This window comes from Theropithecus gelada, chromosome 5 (genome assembly GCF_003255815.1).
Source record: "Theropithecus gelada isolate Dixy chromosome 5, Tgel_1.0, whole genome shotgun sequence".
NCBI lineage: Eukaryota > Metazoa > Chordata > Mammalia > Primates > Cercopithecidae > Theropithecus > Theropithecus gelada.
Window position 1 is genome coordinate 71,430,883 of NC_037672.1, and position 25,160 is coordinate 71,456,042.

Below are 25,160 nucleotides of genomic sequence, written 5' to 3' on the forward strand. Positions count from 1 at the left end.
GATGTGATACCGAAGTTTGAACGCAGATCTGTTTATATGTATTGTACCATGCTGCTTTTTAGGAAACTGTCTGCGATGCTAAGATAGATCTCAGTGGGTATCTTCTGGCTACTGTGGAGGTCATTCTACCCTCGCACCTTTGCCAGGGACACTCGGGGAGGCAAACTGAAATTTTTCTTCTGTATCTCTCTTTCAGCTGCAGTCAATGGAGTGAGGATGAGCAGAACCCTGCTTGAAGAGAGGGAGGCAATAGGTGGCAGCTACATGCTCCTGGTAAGGCTCCTGAAGTACCCCAGGTTGGGAGGCATCTCAGGGCTCTTTTTCCTGGGTTGCATCTACAGAATCTCCATCAACGGTTGGAGAGAAGTCTGAGTGTCATTGAGTCGAAGACCTGGGTTGAGCCACTTAGGAGAAGGTGAAGAGAAGGGGGTAGGAGCTACTTTGTAGGAGTGACCAAATCTGGGCTGGGAGCCCTTTAATTTAGGTGTATAGCTCTGCTCCATACACACCTAGCTCTGGTGACAAGCAAGGGTCATTTTCTGCATCCCCCTTTCCCACATTATATTTCACAGGAATGAGCTAATTCTCACATGACACCCACATGGCTCTTTTTCTGTTTCTTCCTCTTGGAGAGTGAGACCTCTCACTCTTGAAATCGTTTCTAGAAACTGTTCTGAGACAACTTGTCTGATTCCTCCTAGACCCTCCGATGCCCCTCAGGCTGGGTTAGGTACCTCTTCTCTGTGGCTCCAGGGGCACCCTGTGCTTGGCCTTTTCATAGCACTTTTCACGTGTGCTGTGGGTTGAGTGTATCTATTTTACATTATTGTTGTGGGATAATACATGTAAAGTAATTGAGCTTGGTCTAGGGTTTTGTTATGGTGATTGTCTACTTGTCAGTCATGTTCATCGTAAGCTTTGAAGGAAGGGACTATATCTCTGATACCTTGCACTGCACCCAGGACATGAATATTCAGTAAAGTTCTGATGAAAGAATGAATGAATTGAATACAATGAGTTAAAGAGTAGCAAAGGTAGAGGATGAGTATGCTTTTCTTGAACCATTTAAATATATATAAATAATAAGCATACAATTCCTGAAAATTTCAGTGAGAAAAATTCTTTATTTAAAATAGGCTAGAATTTTTATACTAGATTAAATAAAATACTCTATAAATGAGACTTTTAAATTCAATTATACCAAACCCAGTAATACCAGTCAGGAGTTTTCCACCAATCCCCATTTAATAAAGTTTAAATGAATTAGCTTAGAATTATGAGGATATTTGCCTTTGCTTAGAGAAAAAAGCAGTACCACATTTCCTGAATATAATAGTGTCATGCTAGTAAGAGAAATTCTGTAATGCTTAAGACAGCTAAGAAAAAGTGATGATTAAATGCTGAGACCCTTAGACCCTTGCTCTGATGTTATTAATAGTGTTTCTAAATCACAGAGACAATTGACAGATTTTATTTCAACAAGATATTGAAAGCAAGAAGGGGACCTACACTACTTCTAGCCACTTGTATTTATTAATATATGCTTAGCGCTTTTAATGCCTTTGCTGCAGAAGGGTAATAAGTGTTTTAGCAAAAAGGTACACTGTGGGGACAAAGCTGGGAAGCTTGTGCATACAGAAAGTAGCTAATATCTTAGAGCTGTCAGGGCTCTTGGAAATGCCACGCATCATACATCATCTCGGGCTCCTGGGCTCTGTTTCCTGGCATGGATGTTTGCAGAGAGTTTGGGGCCATTGTGGTATCCATGGTTACTTCATCCTGGAAATCCATGGATGTGGTCATGTCAGCATCGTAGGTCCTATAAACATCAGCTAATTCAGGGGTCATCAGTGGGTCAGCACCTGCTGGGGTGACGCTGGGGAGTCCCTTCATCTTCCCTGAAGGGCTCCTTGGCAGGCTGGGAACATCATCCTTAGGGAGAGCAAGGAGTCCTGCATGGGCAACAGGTTCTAGCTCTGCAAGGAAAGCTGGGTTTTCTGGATCGTCTGGGTTGGCCTCCGGCATAGGGGAGCCTTGTGCACCTCCTTCTCCCTTCTCAGGGCCTTTAGTTGCAGCCACTGGGGAGTCAAATTCCAGAGTGAAGTCACCGCCCATAGCTGGCTTGTGCGGCATTCCCCCCAAGCTGGACCTCATGCCTCCAAATCCTGGAAATATGGCTCCATAGGCCATTGGGTCTCCTCTCCCGCCCTGGAAAAAAGACATTCGTTAAAGATGCCATTATCACATGCTATTAACTATACCATGCAACTCTACCTGGTCACATTCACCAAGGATCTCTAAAAAACTAGTAGAGGATAGGAAGTTGGCTGATAGCTTTGTGTAAGCTCATTTCTCACTAAACTGGCTTTGAAACATAATGAAGAGGATTCTGCACTTATCTGGGTGGATCTTGGCGTGATCTCCACAAGAGGGAGATAACAGGGCAGAAGTAAGACTTGAGGCAAAGTGAGTTTGAATTTAATTTTAAGAAAACGAGTAGTTGAAGTGAGTACTACCATCACAAAACAAATAAGAACTGAAACTCATAACTGCATTTGTTGAGGGAGAATCTTGTCAATGGCATTTTTCAGTGTACCCCAAATGAAGTTCCATGTACGTTTTTTTTTTTTTTTCTTTTAGGGGCCTCATTATATGGCCCAGACTACTGGTCCAGAACTCCTAGGCTCAAGTGATCTTCCTGCCTCAGCCTCCCTAGTAGCTGGGATTACAGGGGCGAGACACTGCACCCAGCTAAGACTTAACTTTTTTTAAAGCACAAAGTTTAAGAAAAAAATTTGGCTTCCATGGAGTAACTAAAATATTTTCTTCCTGTGGACAAACAGAATTCCAGAACTGACCATGTTTCTTTTTCTACCTTTGCTGCCAGAAATATGGGGTCCAAAATCTTAGGCTGTTGGTAGCAATTGAGCAGGACTGTGTGACTTGCATATCTGTATTCTGATTTTCTTGAAATTATGACTCATTTTAAATCCTACCTTCAACTTTTTGGTTATATTTATTGTGTGTTTTTCATAAGCTCTGCAAAATCTTTTGGGAATGAGGCAGAATAGAAATAATTAATATTATATGATGGCAATTAACACTTACTTGAATTTTGAACTTCCAGTGACTTGTATTGGTGTTATATAGATACAATACTCTTTCCTTCTCCTTTCTCCTGACTCTTCATTCTTTCTCAGCTTTCACATCATCTCCTCCAGGGATGATACTGTGAATCCCTGGACTGGGCTAACTGCCCTTCCTCTCTGACTCTTTCTCTGTAATAAAACTGTTATTGCTTTTATCCCACGATTTTGACATTAGATATCTGCCCTTGTACCTATCTTTTCCATTCATTAGACTGTAAGTTCCTTGAAAACAAGATTTTTTTTTTTTTTTTTAAAGCAGGGTCTTGCTCTGTTGCCTAGGCTGGAGTGCAGCGGTGTGATCTCAGCTCATTGAAACCTCTGCCTCCCAGGCTCGAGTGACTCTCCTGCCTCAGCCTCCTGAGTAGCTGCAACTACAGGCTTGTGCCTCTAAACCCGGCTGATTTTTCTATTTTTAGTGGAGACGGGGTTTTACCATGTTGGCCAGGCTGGTCTCAAACTCCTGATCTCAGGTGATCCACCTGCCTTGACCTCCCAAAGTGCTGGGATTATAGGCGTGACCACTGCGCCCAGCCGAAAACAAGAATCTTACCTTGTTTTGTTTATAGTATTTTCCTATGTGTGTGGCACATGGAAGGCACACAAAAATACTGATATGTAATTTTTCTTTCACAGATAATATGTGTGTTTGTTAACTCGAAAGAATCTGTAGTTGACAATGATTTGTTAATTCAATATAGCTTTTGTTTGTCTTGCCTTGTGCTCTAACAAATGTAACAGATAAAAAATTTCTTAGGAAAAGAGTTGTACGACTTTATTGATCTCAAATCCTAAACTTGCATGGATAATGATAACATAATACTAGTATATGCTCATTGACAATGCACGTTGACATTTAAAATAATCACATTTTAAACTTGGTTTTCTTTTGCTTTTTGATCTTTCAATTTTGAGATCTGAAGTACTTGTAATGCTGTTGAATTTGATGTTTTGAGGGACCAAATGGTCCGAGAAAGAACAAGAACTCTGTATGAACCACATGTATCTTTTTGGTTTGAAGTGTTTATAGTTCAACGACGGCCTTTCAAGTGGAGGTTTCTCCTCTGTTCATCTACAAGCAATGGGCAAAACTCTATGCTCAAGAATAGTTATCACCCAGAAATGAAAGACTACATAGGAAACATGATGAAATCTTTGGATACTGCTTCAGACTTAAGCTTAGTTTTTGGAGTGGAAAAATCTGAGTCCTATGCTCATTTGGTGACATTCATGGCAGACGTCTCTTGCAGCCAGTCATAAGTGACTGTTCTTCCCTGGCCACTATTTTAAGAAGAGTTAGAAGACATTACTCACTGCCATTTCTTCTGAACTCATGATGCCAAGTCTGGCAGGGGCATTCTGTTCAAAAAGAAATATTGCATCAAAGTACGAACCAGCTACCTTCTTATCTACTCAAGACAAAGTTAAAAGTTATTTAGTTTTCACTTAAACCTTAATACTAATGCTGTGTACAGAGGTAAAGTGGAGAGGTGAGTCATTATGGAATAAATGTAGTCAACTTGGATAATTCAGATCTAAAATTTATTTTTTCTTTAATACCCTTGTGTGCATGTGTGTGTGTGTGTGTGTGTAGCCAAGATTATCCAAATAGGAAACTTGCCTCCTTAATATTTCAGTTACTAATGTAGGCGTTCAGAGAATGTTTATTTGGAATCTCTTGTGTGAGACCTAGATTTTATAATTGTAGCTCTTAAGATAAAATTTAATTAAAAACAATACTTTTTATAGAATATGGACTTACCAGTTGATTTGCTCCAAAAGGCATGTAAAACATTCCTGGATAAAGCTAAATAAAATATAATCATTATCACAAAATGCATTTTCCAATGGAAAAACTTTTAAGTAAATTGCAAACAGAGATGTGGTATTAAAAAAAAACTTACTGGAGATTGTTTATTTTGTGGCATTGGTCCCCGAGAAATCAAACGGGCTATTTGGAAAATCTTTAAATGGTGGAAAACAGAATAAGTAATTCACACAGGCAAATCCCCATTACAGTAATTTTTGAGTTACATGAAACACATTTTCAGATGGATTAGTATAGAAATAAGTATTAATATTTAAGAAAACAAAGGAATCCATTATACTTCATATTCATGGATTAATGGGACAATGAAAAAATTCACTCTTCTTTTTCGAGATATAGAGACAGTTTTTACGACAAAGTGTCCCATTGAGATCTGTACTTACTGATGGACCTTGTGGATCAGGAAAATCCAATCCTGGGAGCTATGTTACAGATAAATATTAAAATTATCAGTCAAAAAATGAACAAAATAGATAAAAGCAAATAAAAGATAGACAAAGTGAACAAATAAAATAAAAACAAAAAATAGAAGTGTCTCATTGAGATCTGTACTTACTGATGGACCTTGTGGATCAGCAAAATCCATTCTTGGGAGCTATATCATAGGTAAATATCAAAATTATCATAAAAATGAATAAAATAGATAAATACAAATACAAATAAAAAATAGACAAAGTGAACAAATAAAAAAATACAGAAAGTGTCTCATTGAGATCTGTACTTACTGGTGGACCTTGTGGATCAGCAACATCTGCTCCTGGGAGCTATATCACAGATAAATATTAAAATTCTCAGTCAAAAAATTAACAAAATAGACAACGAGAAAATAAAAAAATAGACAAAGTGACATTAAAAATAAAAAAATTGACAAAGTGAACTGATCACATGATTATCTTGTTTGCAATTACGGTAAAACAAAATGAGTTTCATTATTTTACTTTCTTTCAGTGTTTTGGGAGGTATGACCCGAGAGTTTGCAATGGTCTTTTACTAACATTACTCAAATGTACCGGCAGGGGAATGAGGTACATCTATCATGGCTTTGCTATCTCTTGCAGATTAGAAAGTAATGAATTTTGGAACGGGAACATACCTGGTTGGTTTGAACCCTGGCTCTGCCACTTAGTTTTTGTGTACTCCTGGGCCAATTTTGTAACTTCTCAAAATCTGTCTTCCTTTCTTTAAAAAGACTGATAATATGTATTTTTATAGGATTGTAGGCAGGATGATATGGGGGAATGACACATGCCCACAACATACTGGTTACATGGTACCTTCCTTTTCTTTCACCCATTACACTTTTCTCTACATTATTACAAGACACTTTTTGCATAGTTGTCACCTTTCTGTCAGACAGATAATAATGGAAAATCCTACTTGTTATGCTGAGGGATCAATCACTTTTCTCAGTCTTTCCAACACCAAAAAAAGACCAGTGATAGGAAACCTGGACTTCTCTGGGGTTTTATTCTATTTCCTATGGAAGTTTTCATCTTTTGTAACTAAGAAACCCAGTTTTATAGGCACAGGATCTTTTAGAATCCATGCCCTGTCTCTGATGGCAAAAGATAGGAACGGATATTTATGTTTTACTCAAAAAATAAATCTCAGATATGGAAGACTGATTAAGAATATATTTATATCATGTATTATGCCTGAAGGCTACGATTATTTAAAATTGCCCTGCAAATTAGTTTTCTTCTATTAGGTTAGCTGGTGATTCTGATCTGACTTCAAGAGAAAGGAAGTACCTCAGGCTTTGGTGGCTTATCTGATGGTGCCACCTGCTGCTGAACCAGAGGCAGTTCTCCTTCCTGCAAGAGCAGCTGTCCCAGGTGAATTGGAGGCTGAAGTGCTTCTTTCTGTGCTGTGGCCTCGTCGGCGGTTGCCGCAGCGGCCTGGAGGAAAGGTTTCAGTCCTGGCTGTTGAGGCTTCAAGGATGGCTGTGATGGGAGAGGTGGGGGATGCACAGGCAAAGAATATTCATACTGCAGAGAAATTTGAAAAGAGTGTCAGGAAGGGATGGCTCATTAAACAACGGTGCTTAGAATTTCTAAACAAAGGGGCTTGGGGCACTTTCTATCTGGAAGGGAGGCTAGGGGACTTGTCTTGAAGTTGAGTTTACATAGGAAGCACCAGTTAGTGTTAATGTTGTTTGGGGAGGTCTTGCGTGTGCCTCCCCTACCTGCTTTGGGACCACCATTGCTCATGAAAGTGAAGCTACATGAACCTCCTGGTAGGATGAGACATGTCCTTCTCTAAGTTCTCATAGCTGTCTGTATGTATCTGTATCTTTATTTTACCACTTTCTCATTGGATGGTAATTATTTGTTATAAATCTTTGTCCCCCAGTCAATGGAGAGAGAATGATATGTCTTGTTTCTCTTTATAGCCCCTGTACATAACATAGCTCCTAACAAGTGCCTGGCCCATGGTGAGTACCTAGTATATTTTTCAAATTAATGAAAGCATAAAGCATAATTAATTAAAATGCCAATCAAATTCTTGCAACATGGAAATTCACTTTGGAAACAAGTGAAGAAACAGTCACCATTAACATAATTTATTGTCCTACTAAATGGGACCTCGTGGTAATGCTTCTGCTGTGGAAGACCACCTGGAACTAAAATTCCCTGTTAATCTTGGTTCTGAGTCCATATATTAAATGAAAAAATTCCCTGTTAAAATCACCATGTTTTGTTGCTTCTTCTAGAAATTACTTGTGGCGAATGGCTCCCTATTGTTTGTAGAATGATTGCAAACTCCTCAGATCAGCAAGGAAGTCTCACAACAATTCGGGGCTCTGCTTTGCCTCTCCAGTCCTCACCCCTCTCTGAGCTCACATCTCACAAGTCAGCACTTTGAAATATGTTGTCTTGTCCTATCTGAAATTTCACAATCCTTGGAGCCATTCGTAAATATCTTCACTTTTACTACCAAATCACAATTTGGTTTATGTATTTATTAGGCACCTAATCAATAATGGTTAACAGATTGATATATTTATTGACTTCTGTAGGGTTCATGATGTTTTATTTTTTTAAATTTCTTAATTTTTTTTTGAGACAGAGTCTCACTCTATTGCCCAGGTTGGAGTGCAGTGGCACAATCTCGGCTCACTGCAGCCTCTGCCTCCTGGGTTCAAGCGATTCTCCTGCCTCAGCCTCCCGAGAGTAGCTGAGATTACAGGTGCCTGCCGCCATGCCCGGCTACTTTTTGTATTTTTAGTAGAGACGGGGTTTCACCATGTTGGCCAGGCTGGTCTTGAACTCCTCACCTCAAGTGATCCATCCACCTTGGCCTCCCAAAGTGCTGGGATTACAGGCATGAGCCATCGCACCTGGCTATGGTGTTTTAACCAGGATTATTGTCATCATTTGAAATTAGCCTTTGAGTAATTATTTAGGAAATCTTGATTCAAATGAAAATTGTCCAGGGTGTAGCCTGCTTCGATTTTTGAGGATTGTTTGCTGATATCTTTAACATAGGTCTCATATTTTGGAGGCTGTATCTTCCTATTTTAAATAAATATGCAAATAGTTTCAAATTTAAAAATATTTCTTAAACACTAAAAGCAGTTATAGGCTTTGATTTATTTGGCACGAGAATAATTTTTTGTTAATGCTAGGACTTGGCTATTGCTAATTTATCACAACTCAAGGAAGGCAAGTAAGAAGAGGTTTTAAAGCCTGAGGTTTCAAACATATTGACGCTATTCACTCACCTGTTGAGTTTCATGTTCCCTTGGCCTCATCCATGGAGGAGAGGAATGTGGTGGGAGGAGGCCGTGCATCCACAAAGAATTAAATGATTTCCCAAAGCCAAATCTAGAATACTAAAGACATGGATAAAAAAGGCATGCTTATATTTAAATGTTAAATATAACATTGGTTATATTTGGTTTTCTTTTCTTTTCTTTTCTTTCTTTTTTTTGAGATGGAATCTCGCTCTGTCACCAGGCTGGAGTGCAGTGGGCGATCTTGGCTCACAGCATCCGCCTCCTGGGTTCAAGCAATTCTCCTGCCTCAGCCTCCTGTGTAGCTGGGACTACAGGCACGCACCATCACGCCCAGCTAATTTTTGTATTTTTAGTAGAGACGGGGTTTCACCATGTTGGCCAGGATGGTCTTGGTCTCTTGACCTCATGATCTGCCCGCCTCGGCCTCCCAAAGTGCTGGAATTACAGGCGTGAGCCACTGAGCCCAGCCTGGTTTTCATTCTCTAAAAAATCAACAGATAGTGTAAATATAGCAAAAGCAAAAGTGGTGTTGCTTAATTTAAAATGGATAGGTATGGTTGGACATGGTGGCTCATGCCTCTAATCCCAGCACTTTGGGAGGCCGAGGTGGGTGGATCACCTGAGGTCATGAGTTTGAGATCAGCCTAGCGACATGGTGAAATCCCGTCTCTACTAAAAAATACAAAAATTAGCCTGGCATGGTGGCAGATGCCTGTAATTCCAGCTACTCGGGAGGCTGAGACAGGAGAATAGCTTGAACCCAGGAGGCGGAGGTTGCAGTGAGCCGAGATCGCACCACTGCACTTCAGCTTGGGCCACAGAGCGATACTCTGTCTAAATAAATAAATAATAAATAAAAATAAATCAAATGGATAGGTAAACTGTTCCTTTCAATGAACTTAAATTTCATTTTGAGCTAGTCTGCAATATTTCCATAAACTTGTTTGAGATTTAGATTTTTTAAGCACTTATGTTTTGTGCCATATAATAAAATTAATAATGCACAAAAATATTCTTTTTTTAACTAAAGAAAATTCAATACTATTTTTATTTTTCCCTATCACTCTATCTTATTTTGTTTTAGGTTCTCATTTACTTCTTGGTTCTTCCAATATTTAGTATATTGTCTATTCATAAATAAATTTGATGAATTATAATGCTGCTGCTAATATTAACACTAGCACCACCATGAATACTTGCAATAAGAAATATGATTACCTGAGAAAGTGTGTTTAATCCTTGCAGACTTCCCAACTGTCTCATTGTCTATCAAGAAAAAAGTGGGTTACTGTTTATCACATATGCTGTGTTTGACACAACTGATTTCTCGTGATATTTGACATTATCAACACAAAGTTTGATGTGGATCAGTTTAACAAAACGAAAGTAGACACAAATCATCATCGAAAGGTGGAAATATTAAATTTGGTTCTGCCATTGTTATTATTACTGCTATTAAAATAATGCAGTTGCTTTTATCATTAATTAAAGGAGAAAAAGTATTATTTAAGTGGAGGTTACATTGAAACATAGGAAAATAGCTCATTCCACTGAAATATAAATGTAATTGTGAGGAATTTGCTTCATTGACTCTTTTCTCCCCATTTAATTTACTTTGCCCCTTACAAGTTCAGCCAGAAGAGGAATTTGAAACAAACAAATAAATAAAACTTTTACCTCTTTCTCAAACAATAAATCTTTCAAAATATTAAATATAGAAACTATTGAAAGAAATGTTAAGTATCTGGATAGATTATCGAGAATTCCACCATTTCAACAGAAAGTCAATTTCACTTTTTTCATGGGAAGAGATTCAGAACGCTTTGGATTGAGTTTAAGCTAAAAAAGAAAAAAAACCCTCAGTGCAATTAGTTTCCATGTGAAGTAAGCATCTAGCTCAAATAGGTATTGATTGCCCCCAGCTTACCATGACACACGGGAATTTCACAAGACCTTGTGAAAAATTTTTAATCTTATAAATATCTTTCTATATATAACTGTCAATATTTTTCATTGACATGACTAACATTTCAGTTTTGCTGGGGTTTTCTAAACAGAATATATATTACATGAGAACTGCAATAAGACAAATACACTGTACAACTTATACAGGAAGTATCATAGTACAATGTTAATGCTGTTTGCCAGACTTATAAAAAATTAAATTTTGTACAGGTACATTTATTTCATGAGAACTTTGTCATGTAAGATAGTATAAGGAGCAGGACTAAAAATAAACTGTGAGTAAAGAGCAATGTATTTTAATTAATGTAGTAATTTTATTAATATGTATATTCTATATAAGGCATTAAGTATTAATATTGCTTTTGTTTGCATAGAAATAATGTTCTAAAAAGTAAAACACCTGAGAGTTTAAAATTGCAGTAGAATTATAAGACAAAGCTCTAGTAAATGTCATAATTTTTCTAGCACTCCTCAGGATAACAGCCACAAACTTCTGGCTAGGAAAACTGAGAAACACACCACCATATTTCTCCTGTATCGCAAATATACCAATGTAAAGTTAATACGTAAAAAACTCTGGCAATACATACCTCAAGGCTCAAACTAGCCATACCCGGTGTTCCAGTTTGCTGAGGAAAGAACTGAATGAAAATAAGAATAATTTTGAGTCTCATTGGTACAAAACTTCCTTCAATGCCCATTGGGCATAGGATATTGCTCCAGTACATAAGGGCTACCTGAGGGGCCACCATTTTGGTTTATTATGCAAATAACTTGAGTGCTTGGGCAGAATGAAGAAGAGCATAAGTTATTTGGGAGAATCAACACAGTATTTAAAAATTTTGCTCCCACCTGCATCATCTATCCTTTGTCTGCATCTTAATGCTTTGTTGCTTTAAAAGCAAAATATGATTTAAAGTTACACACAAGGAGAAGTAGAATAAAGCAACAAAATAGAAAACTACTAGTATTTTATATTCTTAAAAAATTACCACAGAAAAAAGTAAAGGGGACAAACTCAAGCTGAATTTTCATGTGCTTTTGACAAATCTACATGATTTTGGTTTACCAGATGTGGCATGGGATCATGACATTCAGAAAAATCATATGCAAAATCCAACTTGACTCCCATTCAAAGGACTTCAGCAAATTCTCTATGATTTTTAGTGAAAGATTATTTTATGTATAAACCTACTATATTTTGGGATCATATGAAATATTTATTTTTCCTTAAATAAAAAGCATTCTAGCACAAAATACTATTATACTTAACGTGTTCACTTAAAAGTTGTTCAAAAATATACCTATCTATACAATTAGTTTTTTAAAATGTAAGATATTTTCCTTTCCTTTTTTTTTTTTTTTTCCCCAAGACTAAGTTTCACTCTGTCACCCAGGCTGGAGTGCAGTAGTGTGATCTCGGCTCACTGCAACCTCTGCCTGCCGGGTCCAAGCGATTCTCCTCCCGCGTAGCTGGGATTACAGGTGTGCGCCACCAAGTCAGGTTAATTTTTGTATTTTTAGTAGAGACAGAGTTTCACCATGTTGGCCAGGCTGGTCTTGAACTCCTGAGCTCAAGTGATCCACCCACCTGGGCCTCCCAAAGTGCTGGGATTACAGACATGAGCCACTGCACCTGGCTTCCTTTTTTTAAAAAATAGAGACGGGGGTCTCACTATGTTGCCCAGGCTTGTCTTGAACTCCTGAGCTCAAGTAATCCTCCTGCCTTAGCCTCCCAAAGTGCTGGGATGATAGGCATGAGTCACCATGCCCAGCCTTTTGCATTTTTTTTTTGTTGTTGTTAAAGATATTTTTCTTTAGAAACCAATCGTTATTACTTTACACAAATACCAGTAGAAAACATGGAGAATGGAAGAGTAGGAATTAGAGTAAATTGGATTTTGAGAGTCTCTGGTTCTTCGGATACTCTCACTTTCTAAGACCAAGGGGTTGTAATGCCATCTTTCCTTCAGTTATACCACAAGGATTTATGGAATGTTTACTAAACATAGTGGTATTATTTTTCCTTTATGAGTAAGAAGTTAAAGAATTACACCCCCTGCTTTTTCACCCCCCACCTTTTTCATATAAGTAAAATCCCACCTTCTGGGTCATGGTGATAATTTCCTTACATAATTCAGTTTTGGACAAGAATGGAGGGAAAGGGCCAGGCACGGAGGCTCACGCCTGTAATCCCAGCACTTTGGGAGGCTGAGGTGGGCAGATTATGAGGTCAGGAATTTGAGAACAGCCTGGCCAACATGGCGAAACCCTGTCTCTGCTAAACATACAAAAATTAGCTGGGTGTTGTGGTGGGCACCTGTAATCCCAGCTACTTGGGAGGCTGAGGCAGGAGAATCGCTTGAACCCAGGAGGAGGAGGTGGCAGTGAACTGAGATCTCAGCATTGAACTCCAGCCTGGGCAACAAAGCCAGATTGTTTAAAAAAAAAAAAAAAGAAAGAAAGAAAAAGAATAGAGGGAAAGGCATTATAAATGTGTAACAAATACTCTGGGTAGGAAAGAGGTTAGCTGTATAGACAGGAAGGGTGATTGTGCATGTACGTGTGTATGTGGTGGGTAGCTTGTTGAGAATTTGGGGGAATCGTGAGAGCGGGACTTTCCTCCCCACTATTTGCCAGTGCATAAATAACACATCTTGGATTGAACCACAGAACAAAGTGTACTTTGCTTTCCATCCGCTCTAAGTCATGAATTAAAGAATATTTACACGAATGTATACAGATAGGGGATACATTTCTCATGCAGAATTAACAGGAGAAGAACATCTGATCTGACAAGCAATTGGTTGGCAATAATAAGCAATTGTTCTGTTCCTCAGAGCGGACCCAGTTGATTCAGGTGTGGATCATTACAGGTTCAAAGAACACCAATGTGTTAGACCGATGGTGAATGACTGAGGCTGATCTCAACGTCAGTATCATACAAAGGTAAGCTAGGGTGGCACCCTCAAGTTTTCTTTCATTTAAAATTCACCTTGTGTGATGAAACAGGGACTCTATTTTTATTTGTGGAATTAAGGTTTTCATCATTATAATCAGGTTTCATCCTCTTTCTCCATTTCCATTCTCTTTCACTAAAACACTTTAAGAAAACCAAATAGCTAACCTTTTCTTTCAGGGCATTAAAATATTCTAAAGTTCATTTGAGGCCAACTATGAGCTCCTGGAGATAAGAGATCATGTCTTATTTACTTTAATTTTTCCAATGCCCAGCACATTGCTGGATGCATGGCGGCTGCTCAGTATATATTTGCTAAATGCATATAGCAGCCAAATAAAGTTTTTGTGATAACAGAATTGCATGCTGTTGGCTGGAGTAGTTCAGTGTTCAAAAGATTGTGTTTGTATGAGATCATTTCAGTATATACTAGAATGGATCAGGTGTGGGACTGTAATACACAGTTAGCCCCATCACTATGATATGTTTTGATTTATGAAACTTCAGCTCTCAGTCACACAATTTTTGCTTACAAGGTAAATTTGCTAGTTAATTACTAGCTTCAAATAGAATTATCTAGCTGAGTTTTGTAACCACAGAAATTTGGAGATGGTTCTTTTTGAAATGAAGAAAATGTACTTTTCTTTTTCAGAGAAATTTCCTCTTTCCATTTCAACTTTATACTGATAGCAAGAAGTTGATAATAAAATTTCGCCATGCATTGTACAGACTAAGTCTTTTAACTTTGAATGAGTGGAATAAGATCTAGAAATTGTTTTGGGACTATTTTAAATAACTTTTCCGTAGAAATATCATAAGCCTCACTTACTGCTTTTTTTTTTTTTTTTTTTTTTGAGATGGAGTCTCACTGTGTCGCCCAGGCTGGAGTGCAGTGATGCAATCTTGGCTTACTGCAACCTCCACCTCCGGGGTTCAAGCAATTCTCCTGCCTCAGCCTCCCAAGTAGCTGGGATTACAGGTGCACACCACTATGCCCGGCTAATTTTTGTATTTTTAGTAGAGATGGGGTTTCGCATGTTGGCTAGGCTGATCTTGAGCTCCTCACCTCAGGTGATCCGCCTGCCTCAGCCTCCCAAAGTGCTGGGATTACAGGGGTGAGCCACCAAGTCCAGCTATCACTTACCGCTTTTGGATTGCAAGACTGACATCTGAGCGACTATGGCTTTTGACTCAATGGGACTACACCACTGGATTAAATCAAGTGAGTCTATGCGTGGACTCTCAGTCCAAATCCCTTCAGTGTTGTCTGGAGTCCAACAATCAAGAACCTCTTCTGGGACACACTCTAAAGACTGACTTACCGGCACTGCAAAACTGATTTCCAGGAGGCATAGGATCAGTATCAGGTCCTTCATTTTGAAAAGTGGAATCTAAAACATAATTAAGTTGGAGAATTAAATCAGATTAATTTTTATTCAGAATGGTTAAAAGACAATTTTTGAAAATGAGCCTGAGTCTCTGCTCTTCCAAAAACAATCAGGATAAAGGTTAGAAGAACAAAATAAAAAACTAACTTGTATGTAGTAGTTTCTGAAATAAATTGACAAGCAATTAAAAAATATCTAAGCACTTTTTAAATGGATCTACAGCCTGAATAAATATGTAGGAACAACCTCCATCGATATCCTATAAGTGCTATGTTTCATTTCATAAAGTGAATTATGAATTTAAAAATCCTTCCCGCTAAGTAAAATATTGGTCTACCAGGTATTATTCACAGAAGTTTATACTTTGCTTACCCTTTGGGATACATTTTGAAATGCATGTGAAATGTAATGCACCTAACAGTCATTTTATAACAAACCTTTATTTGCAGGAATAGAGGGTATATCATTGCATGTTTAGTTTAGGTAATGTACGTAACCATTCCAAAACTTATCTTTTCAAATGAGAGTAAATTGGCTATCTTAATTTCCTTTGATGTTAGTGGAAAATATGTTTCAAATTTAGCTTTCCTCTTCCTAAAATGAATTATCTTTTAAAATTTATTCTATAAATTCAAAAAGCTCTTTATTCTTACATGAATAGAGATCTGAATAGCCAAGAAATTTACTCATCTTCTAATATTACAAAAAATTAGGCAGTATAATAAAAAATAGTTAAAAAAAATACAGTCTATAGATAAAAGTCTTTTTTTTTTTTCTTAGTTGAATGGGTGTTAGGCATGTCATCTCTTAACATGCTAATGGATTACAACAAGCAATAATTCAGCTACTGGTGACAAATGAAGATAAATCCTCTTTATAAAAGCTGTCTGGAGATAGGAAAAAAAGAATTTACAGGAAACACACGGAAATCATAAAATCCCATTTTACCTTAGATGCTGACATGCACTGTGCTCTCAGGGCCTGATGATGCCAACCAAGATAGTTCTAAGAAAAGAAGATTAAAATTTTTTTCAGGACTGTGCGTGGGACTTGCTCTGTACTTCTCATTCAGGGAAGATTAGAAACCTTTATTTAAAGTGCCAATCCACCAATCAAAGTGAAGCAAAATGGCTGGGGGGCGGGGGCGGGGAGGTTGGGGGGGCGGGAATCTCTGCTCCTGCAATTAGTCCACAACCTTTTATTGCATGCAGGGACATTGGCCCAGTAGGGTCTCATTATTTTTAATTGTACTGCAGCCCCTGTACTTATTCAGAGAACTTGATAGCAGGGAAGGCAGTAAAGGAATAATGGACATAGGCTCTGAAGACAATTATTTTGGTGAGCTGGGGGAAATATATGTAAAATAGATGCAAAACAAGCCATTATCTGTTTTGTGCTGGTTTTATCTGCAGATAAAGCTAGTGACCCAATGCTAGCATTATTCAGATTTTCACCCTCCTGTTTGTTGCAGTAAAAGTAACTACCCTCCTTCCCCCTCAGCACACACAGAGTCTGAAAGAAAACATTAAAATGTTAGATGGATAATGAATGTGTGTGATTTCTTTCTTGAATTTCCTAGATATTTTCATATCTGGAGATAATTGATTAGAGACAGCCAACCTTTTGTAAGAAACTACAATTGGACCCTCTGCAAGAATCAGGTTTACTTCAGGTAAAACTTTGGTGCATTTAAAAAAAAATTTGTGGGGACAGGGACATAAATCAGAACATTCTCTATGAACCAAATCAATGGGCACAAGTGTCAGTTCACACTTTAGATAGACACATTTCCAGGCATTAGTATCAAGCCAGGTTAATAAGACATATTTCGATCATTTAAAAGGTTAACATCAACACAGACTGGTTTTTCTCCATGAACAGATAATATCTTGAATGTGGATTGTATATCAGCTGCTTTTGTTACTTCTCTGCCCATCCTTGTCTTTCCAAAGTTGTGATTTCAGATATGGTAGGGATAAGCATTTAAGATTAGTTTCTGAAGAAGGGATGAGTCAGTACACTCTTTAGAGAAGCAGGGATCTTGTCAATTACAGGGAACATTGAGGAAGCTGGTATTTTGAGAAAGGTGTATCCATACCCAAATGTAGGCCTAACAGCTTCAAATAATGTTATCTTAGAAGCTGCTCCTGAAAACCTCTGTGTTCCACTGATACCAGAATTATCTTTAGAATAAAAAGAAATGAAGAATGTGAATGTGTTTTGCAAACAGCAAAATGTTATTGTTAATGAAAAGTATTATTTTTGCATGCTCTCTACGGTGCTTGATGCAGTCCCTTAATCTCTTTCTTTCGAGCCCCAGTTTCTTCTTCTGTTATGTACGGATAATAATTAATGACCAGAAGGTTGTCTTTTTTTTTTTGAGATGGAGTTTTGCTCTGTTGCCCAGGCTGGAGTGCAGTGGCGTGATCTCAGCTCACTACAACCTCTGCCTCCTGGGTTCAAGCGACTCTACTGCCTCAGCCTCCTGTGCAGCTACGATTACAGGCCCGCGCCACCATGCCCAGCTAATTTGTTTTGTATTTTTAGTAGAGACAGGGTTTCCCCATGTTGGCCAGGCTGGTCTGAAACTACTGACCTCAGGTGATCCGCCTGCCTCGGCCTCCCAAAGTGCTGGGACTACAGGCGTGAGCCACCACGCCCAGCCTGAGCTTGTCGTAAAGATTGGTGAGATGGTGAAGATGCAGCAGCTGCCATTTATTGGGTGCTGAATGAATGAGTTGATAGTCCTTTTGGTAGGAGAAACTACATGAAATATGAGACCGCAAGAACACTATGTGTGTGTGTGTGTGTGTGTGTGTGTGTGTGTGCATGTGTTGGAGGAGGAGGAGTGCTGGCAGCTAGGTTCATAAGCTCCAATGAGGTAGAGAAGGGACCTGATGGAGGACATTTTCTCTGCGTGGAAGTCGATGCTGAATCCATAGGAACGAGCTTCTTCGTTGGCTACAAAACAGGGAAACTGTGTGTGTATGTCTTCTAAAGTTTATAAACATGATCATGACACACTAATAACGATGTTTTGGTAGGATTCTTATGTTGTGCTTTGCTTTTAAGTCAAATATCCAGTATATCATACACACTGTTGCTTCTTCCTTTGTTAAATGTCACACTCCATTCTGGCTTATTGACTTCCAGGTGTTTATCTGGTAGTTTATTTCTCCTCCAATATCCTGCACACCAACACTAGACTTATCTTCCTAAAATACCGGTTTTGGCATTTCACTGCCCCACTCAAAAACTATGTAAGGATCTCCAAGGCTATCAGATAAAGTTCACGCTCTGTACTTAGACAGTCAATTTAACATTTCAGTTCATCTTTCCAATCTTGTTTCCCACTTTGCATGAGACAGTGTGCATTCATATTGTAATAATGATTGTAATCAGTTGGAGTTGGTTTCATTTCTTCAGCTAATAAACAGTTTTTTTTGTCTGATTTTATGGGATGTATGTTATTGGGAAAGTTGGTAAATATAGTACTAATTTATCCAATGAAAAATTTTTCTATTCCAAGGAAATCTGGAAATTAGTATGAATGTATGAATGACTTTTTGACAGTGATTATAGGTATTAAGGAAATTACCATAGCTGATGGAAACCATGTTATGTTGGCCAAGACCATACCTGTATGAAGAACAATCAGAGAGTCAGTCTTAAGAAAATGCTTGTGTCTGGAGTACAGCGAAATAAAAAAAAAACCTCGAGGTGACAAAAGATGTGAGACACATGAAGAGACATAGGCCGTAGAAAAAGTTACAATGAAAAATTTAGAGCAACAAGATTTGGCAGAATATGTTAGTAAAGTGGTTGAGAGCACAGCTGTTTAAATCCCCTCTGTAATACTCACTGGTCATATGACATTGAATGAGCCACTATATAATCTTCATGTAGTTTTTTTTTTTTTTTAATTTTTTTGAGACAGAGTCTCACTCTGTCATCCAGGCTGGAATGCAGTGGCACGATCTTGGCTCACTGCAACCTCCGCTTCCCAGGTTCCTGCGATTCTCATGCTTTAGCCTCTTGAGTAGCTGGGACTATGGGCACGTGTCACCACACCCAGCTGATTTTTGTATTTTTAGTAGAGGTGGGGTTTCACCATGTTGGGCAGGCTGGTATGGAACTCCTAGCCTCAAGTGATCTGCCCACCTTGGCCTCCCAAAGTGTTGGGATTACAGGCATTAGCCACTGTGCCTGGCCTCCTTTTTTCCATGTGTGTATATATATATATATGGGGGGAGAGAGAGAGAGAGAGAGAGAGAATGAGAGAGAGATGGAGTTTCTCTCTTGTTGCCCAAGCTGGAGTGCAATGGCGCGATCTTGGATCACTGCAACCTTCGCCTCCCGGGTTCAAGTGAGTCTCCTGTCTCAGGCTCTTGAGTAGCTGAGATTACAGGCGTCCACCACCATGCCCAGCTAATTTTTTGTATTTTTAGTAGAGATGAGGTTTCACCATGTTGGCCTGGCTGGTCACGAACTCCTGACCTCAGGTGATCCACCCACCTCGGCCTCTCAAAGTGCTGGGATTACAGGCATGAGCCACTGCACCCAGCCTCATATAATATTTTTATTTGTGAAATGTGGTCTACCATAGGTCATCATTAATTTAATTTAAATACAAAATATAAAGTGCTTAGCACACTAGCTGGTAGCCAAGAAATGTTCAGTGATCATGAGTTATTATCATTCTTGTGGAAATGAAATATGAAGGCTAAAAATCTGCTTCATGTTAAAATATTTTCTCAGCTTTATTGAGGTGTAATTGATATACAATAATTGCACATATTTAATGTTTACATCTTGATGAGTTTAAACATATGCATATACCCTTGATACCAACATTACAACTAAGGTAATAGACATATCCATTACCTCCAAAAATTTCCTTGTGTTCTTTTGTGTGTGTGCGCTTTTTTATTGAGTAGTAAGAACATTGAACAAGAAATCTATCCTCTTAACAGATTTTTAAGTGCACAATATAGTATTGTTAACTATGGGCATATTGTTGTCCAGCAAATCTCTAGAACTTATTCATCTTGCATAACAGAAATTTTATACTCATTGAAGAACAATTCTCCATTTCTACCTTCCCCCAGCCTCTGGCAACCACTATTCTTTGCTTCTGTGAGTCTGACTATTTTAGATCCCTCATATAAGTGGAATCATGCAGTATCTGTCTTTTTGTGACTGGCTTATTTCATCTGGCATAATGTCTTTTAGGTTCATCCAGTTGTCACAAATGGCAGGACTTTCTTCTTTTTAAGGCTGAATAATATTCCATTGTATATATATTTTCCGTTTTCTTTTCCCATTCATCTGTCGGTGGTTATTTGAGTCATTTCCATATCTTGGCTTTTGTAAATAATACTACAATGAACAGGAGGGTTTTGTCTAGACTTTTTTCTTGCCTCTTTATAACTTGTTTTGCAAAGTCATAGTCAAATTTGACCTCTTCGGTGACTCCTTCCCCTACTTTCCTACTTTCCACTCCACTGTGATTTTTCCCTTCTCTGAATTCCAACTATGTGTCATTCATACACTACATTGTGACACCTTGCTCATTAAAGATCTTTAACATTTACTTTGTATGTGGTCTTCTAACTTTTTGGATATGGCTTTCATGTCTAACATTCCTGTGAGGTAGAAACCACCCAGTCTTCTAATTTGCTTCATTTGATGTTCTATGTGCATCATAATATTAATAGCTGATACATGGGTAGCACTTACTGTGGACAGGTGATAATTTGACTGTTTTACATATATTAATTTATTTAATCCTCACAAGAACTTCAGGAAACAGTGATTCTTCCACTTTCTATCCACAATACAACAAAACTATAGAGAGGTAAAGTAAATTGCCTGAAGTGACACAGTCAGTAAGTGCTAGAAGTAGCATTTAGACTCAAGTATCTGGCTTTGAGTCTTTGCTTTTATGCACTATGTCAACATGAATTAGTTACTCACTGGCAAATGACATGGACCAATCAATCACTGACAGATGCAAAGGAGAGTACCACATACACCTTGTCTATAGAGAATTTATCAGAACTGCAGATAATGTTAGAAGACATTGTTTTTAATTAGTTTCCATTTATTTTGTAATAAAGATCAAGAACCAGAAAAACAACATAGTGATGATGATATAAATATAAAAGAAGACAAATTAGACAGAATTTTACTACCTCATCAACCTAAAAAATTATTTTTTCTTACAGTACTTACTCATGTTAAATTCATGTTTAACATAGTTATGATTATAGTGTAAATATGATTTTGTATTGGTCTTTATGTGCTTACCATTATGTCATAAATATTGACATGTTGCTGCAGAGATAAATATTATATTTTTAATTGTCTGGATAATATATCTTCAAGTCGATGCTTAGGACTGCTGTTTTTTTTTTTACTATTACTATTATACTTTAAGTTCTAGGGTACATGTGCACAACGTGCAGGTTTGTTACATATGTATACATGTGCCATGTTGATGTGCTGCACCCATTAACTCGTCATTTACATTAGGTATATCTCCTAATGCTATCCCTCCCCCCTCCCCCCACCCCATGACAGGTCCCGGTGTGTGATGTTCCCCATCCTGTGGCTTAGGACCTTTGTTTTTCAACCTTTGGTTGTTTCTAATTTTTTACAATGAGTTTTTTAATTAGTAAAGATTCAAAACAATTTTTATATTTTGAATTATTTTCTTGGTATAATTTACCATGAATATGATTTCTAGTTAATATGTGTATTTTTATGACTTTTGATAAGTATTGCTGAATTATCTAAGTTTATAGCCTACTAATAATTCATCTATACCAGTTTTACCACAACTTTGCCAGAATTTGTTCATTTAATTAATTTTTCCCCTCATAAATTAATTGGTATTATGCACTATTTCATTGGTGTTTTAATTTATATTTCTTTGATCATCACCAAGGTTAAATATTTTCTTTACATATTTATTTACTAACTATATTTCAATTTTTTTGTAAACTGTTAATGTTTTTGTTTATGAGTCACAAGAGAATTTGTATGTGTTTTCTATATCATTGAGCATATATTATACAACATTTTATGTAACATATGAATGGATCTTTTATCATGTTTGATGTACATTTTTTGATAGACATTAAAATAAAAATTTAAGTTAAAATACCTTCCTTGGAAGGCTTCCTAGTTCACAGTAACTTCTCAGGTAGTATACTTCATAAATACTTCTTGGAGTCAGGCTGATGTCATTTTTTGCCCCTGCTGCCTTTCTTTCATGGTGGATTCCAAAGTCACATACCTGGAAACTCTGACACTGAACAAATCTGGCATTGGTCCTTTACAAACAGAGGAGTTTTTAGCAGAAATGTATGCCATTGATACAGTAGCTCTTGGCGGCTTGTCAAGTAAAACACCCACTTGCTTTGTGTGTTAAAATGATGATTCATTTGTTTCTGTCCTGGATTATTATCTGCTGTTTGTACCTGTAGTAAGCCCATGTAGCAGGACTTTCGGAAGAAAAGAGTTGACCACAAGCCAACACAAAATGACTTCAGCTTTTCACACATGGACCCTTCATGATTACAACAGAATCAGTTTTATAGTAGAAGTGGTATTTGGGTTTGCTCGGCCCAAAAGTTTTTGGTGTAAATAACTGAAAAGCAAGTCAGGCACATGTCCTGTGCTGTCACTTAACTGCTGAGTTTGTTAAAGGAGCATTTACTAAAGGCTATGAAGAGACCATTATATTAAGTTTAATGGAGGTAAAAAGAGAAATTCAGACTCATTAAAAAAATGTTATAGTCTAGTTGGAGAAACAATACATGACATTGACACATGAGCTGTCATGAGACTTATTACGGAAAAAAAGGTGTAAAAGAAGATAGGGTATGAATTGCTTAATTGCTAAGAGCATGAGTTTTGGGGATCAGACTGCTTAGTTGAGATAGAGTGTCATGATTCTCTAGCTGTGTGTCCTGGACAAGTTATTTTATCATGTAGTACCTCAGTTTCCTCATCTGTAGAAGGGTATTAATAAAGGAGCCTACATAGGAATAAATGAAATAATACACTAAAGTGCTTAGAACAGCTCCCGATACATTAGAAGCATACAATTAATGCAAATGATTATTGGTTTAGTATAAATATTGGAAGGGTGTCAAATAAGGAGGTTACTAGAATGAAATAGACTTAATTATAGAAGTATTCTTGTAGAAGGTGTTTTAATACAGGATTGCCAGGGATGAAAAGTATATACTGATATGTATAAGGTAAAAGACTCTTCCATATTGAAGGAATGATCCATGAAAAGAAATGAATTGGATACATAATGGTGACAGAAAAGCAAATTGGCTGAGTTTAAGTGCTAATAGGAATTTAGTGAAAAATGTATCTAATTGGTAGGACATGATACGATCACAATGTCAAACATGCTGAAACCTCAGTTTTTCCTTTTGGAAGATGGATATGGTAATAACTGCCTAGGAGAACATGAAGCAAAGAAGAGTATCTTTACCTTTTTTTTGCATGTAAGCTACATGTAGACAAATAATAGTACCATGAAAATTAAAAGTTTTATTCTAACTTGTGGATTTTTTTGTTTCCATAACGTAAAAATCTGATATTTGGATATATATATATGTGTATAACATATGTAATTTATATGAAAAATAATAGATTGTATTTATCGAGTCTTTTCTATGTTCTAGGACCTGGGCATTTATTTCGCCTAATCCTTACAACAATCCCATAAGGCAAGTAATATCGTTAAATCATACAGCCAGTAAGCAGTCTGGATTCAGCCCAGATCTGTCTGATGATGGAACCAAATTGTACCAAATGGTTTAAAATTTCTCTATGGGAAAAAGCTAAATGTATAAAAGGAATTAATTGGATGTTTGAATTTCGGTACAACTTAAATGAGAAGTAGAAGATCAGTAATGGAGGCCAGTGTGGTGGGAGAGGACTGAATGGGAAAAAGCCATAGGAGATGGAATTGTGTAGAATCTCAGAGGCCACAGTAATGGCTTTGGCTTTTACTCTGAGTGAGGTAGGAAGCCATTGGAGGGTCGTGAGCAGAGGAGGAACATGATTTATCTGACCTAACACTTTATTTACTTACATTTATTTATTTATTTTGAGATGGAGTCTTGCTCTGTTGCCCAGGCTGGAGTGGAGTAGTGTGATCTTGGCTCACTGCAAACTCCACCTCCTGGTTCAAGTGATTCTCCTGCGTCAGCCTCCTGAGTAGCTAGGTTTACAGGCACTGCACCACCACACCCAGCTAATTTTTTTTTTTTTGTATTTCTGGTAGAGACAGGGTTTCACCACATTAGCCAGGCTGGTCTCCAACTCCTGACCTCAGGCAATCCTCCTACCTTGGCCTCCCAAAGTGCTGGGATCACAGGTGTTAGCCTCTGCGCCCCACCGGACCTAACATTTTAAAAGGACCATTCTGGCTGCATTCGATAGACTGAAGGAGATCAAAGGAGGAAGCACAGAGATGGGTTAGGAGGGATTGCAGTGATTCAGCTGAAAGATGATGATGGTTTGGGCTAGAGTGGTAGCAGTGGGAGCACTGAAATATGATTGATTGCATTCTGGATATTTTTTCTAGAATTTATTGATGGAGTATATGTAGGGTGTGAGGGAAAGACAGAACCCAAGGGTGGCATAGTATTTATCAAGTGTGCTTATACGTCACTAGTATGGATGTCATTTATCTTTAAATGCAGCTATCTGGAACATATTCAACTTAGAAATAAGTCTCTGAGAAATAAGCAAAACAAGTCTCTTCAAAGCCAGCAAAACAGAGCGCACATTGCACTAACATTATGTACTCATAAAAGACTTGGTTCCTCTTCATTCATATCTGAGTTACAGTTCAAATTAATGTCATCATTTTATCTTCTCTTATAAGATATTAGAAACAGTAAATCAGAAGGGAAAGAGAAGTGTTTCCAGATTTAGAAAAACTTCTAGTCACCAGAAATAATAGCTGATGCCAAGAATAAAGACAAAAACAACTAAAACAAAATAAAAACATAAAAAGCAGAGAGCCCGAGGATACTCTGTACAGGACCTAATGTTTCTCGCCACCCTAGAAGCCTCTGTTAAAATAGGAATGGGTGTTTGT

At 37.7% G+C, this 25,160-nt stretch overlaps 1 protein-coding gene across 1 annotated transcript; it reads right to left on the bottom strand.

Annotated features, from left to right (window-relative positions):
• Positions 1-1,104: 1,104 nt before the first annotated feature.
• Positions 1,105-16,089, bottom strand: AMBN (ameloblastin). Its single transcript, XM_025386185.1, has 13 exons — positions 15,974-16,089; positions 14,960-15,028; positions 11,269-11,319; positions 9,932-9,979; positions 8,699-8,809; positions 6,726-6,962; positions 5,700-5,738; positions 5,531-5,569; positions 5,358-5,396; positions 5,051-5,110; positions 4,909-4,953; positions 4,461-4,505; positions 1,105-2,208 (listed from the first exon to the last, which is right to left on the bottom strand). The coding sequence occupies exons 1-13, from the start codon at positions 15,986-15,988 to the stop codon at positions 1,663-1,665; spliced, it is 1,344 nt and encodes a 447-aa protein (XP_025241970.1). The 5' UTR covers positions 15,989-16,089; the 3' UTR covers positions 1,105-1,662.
• Between the last annotated feature and the right edge of the window lie 9,071 nt (positions 16,090-25,160).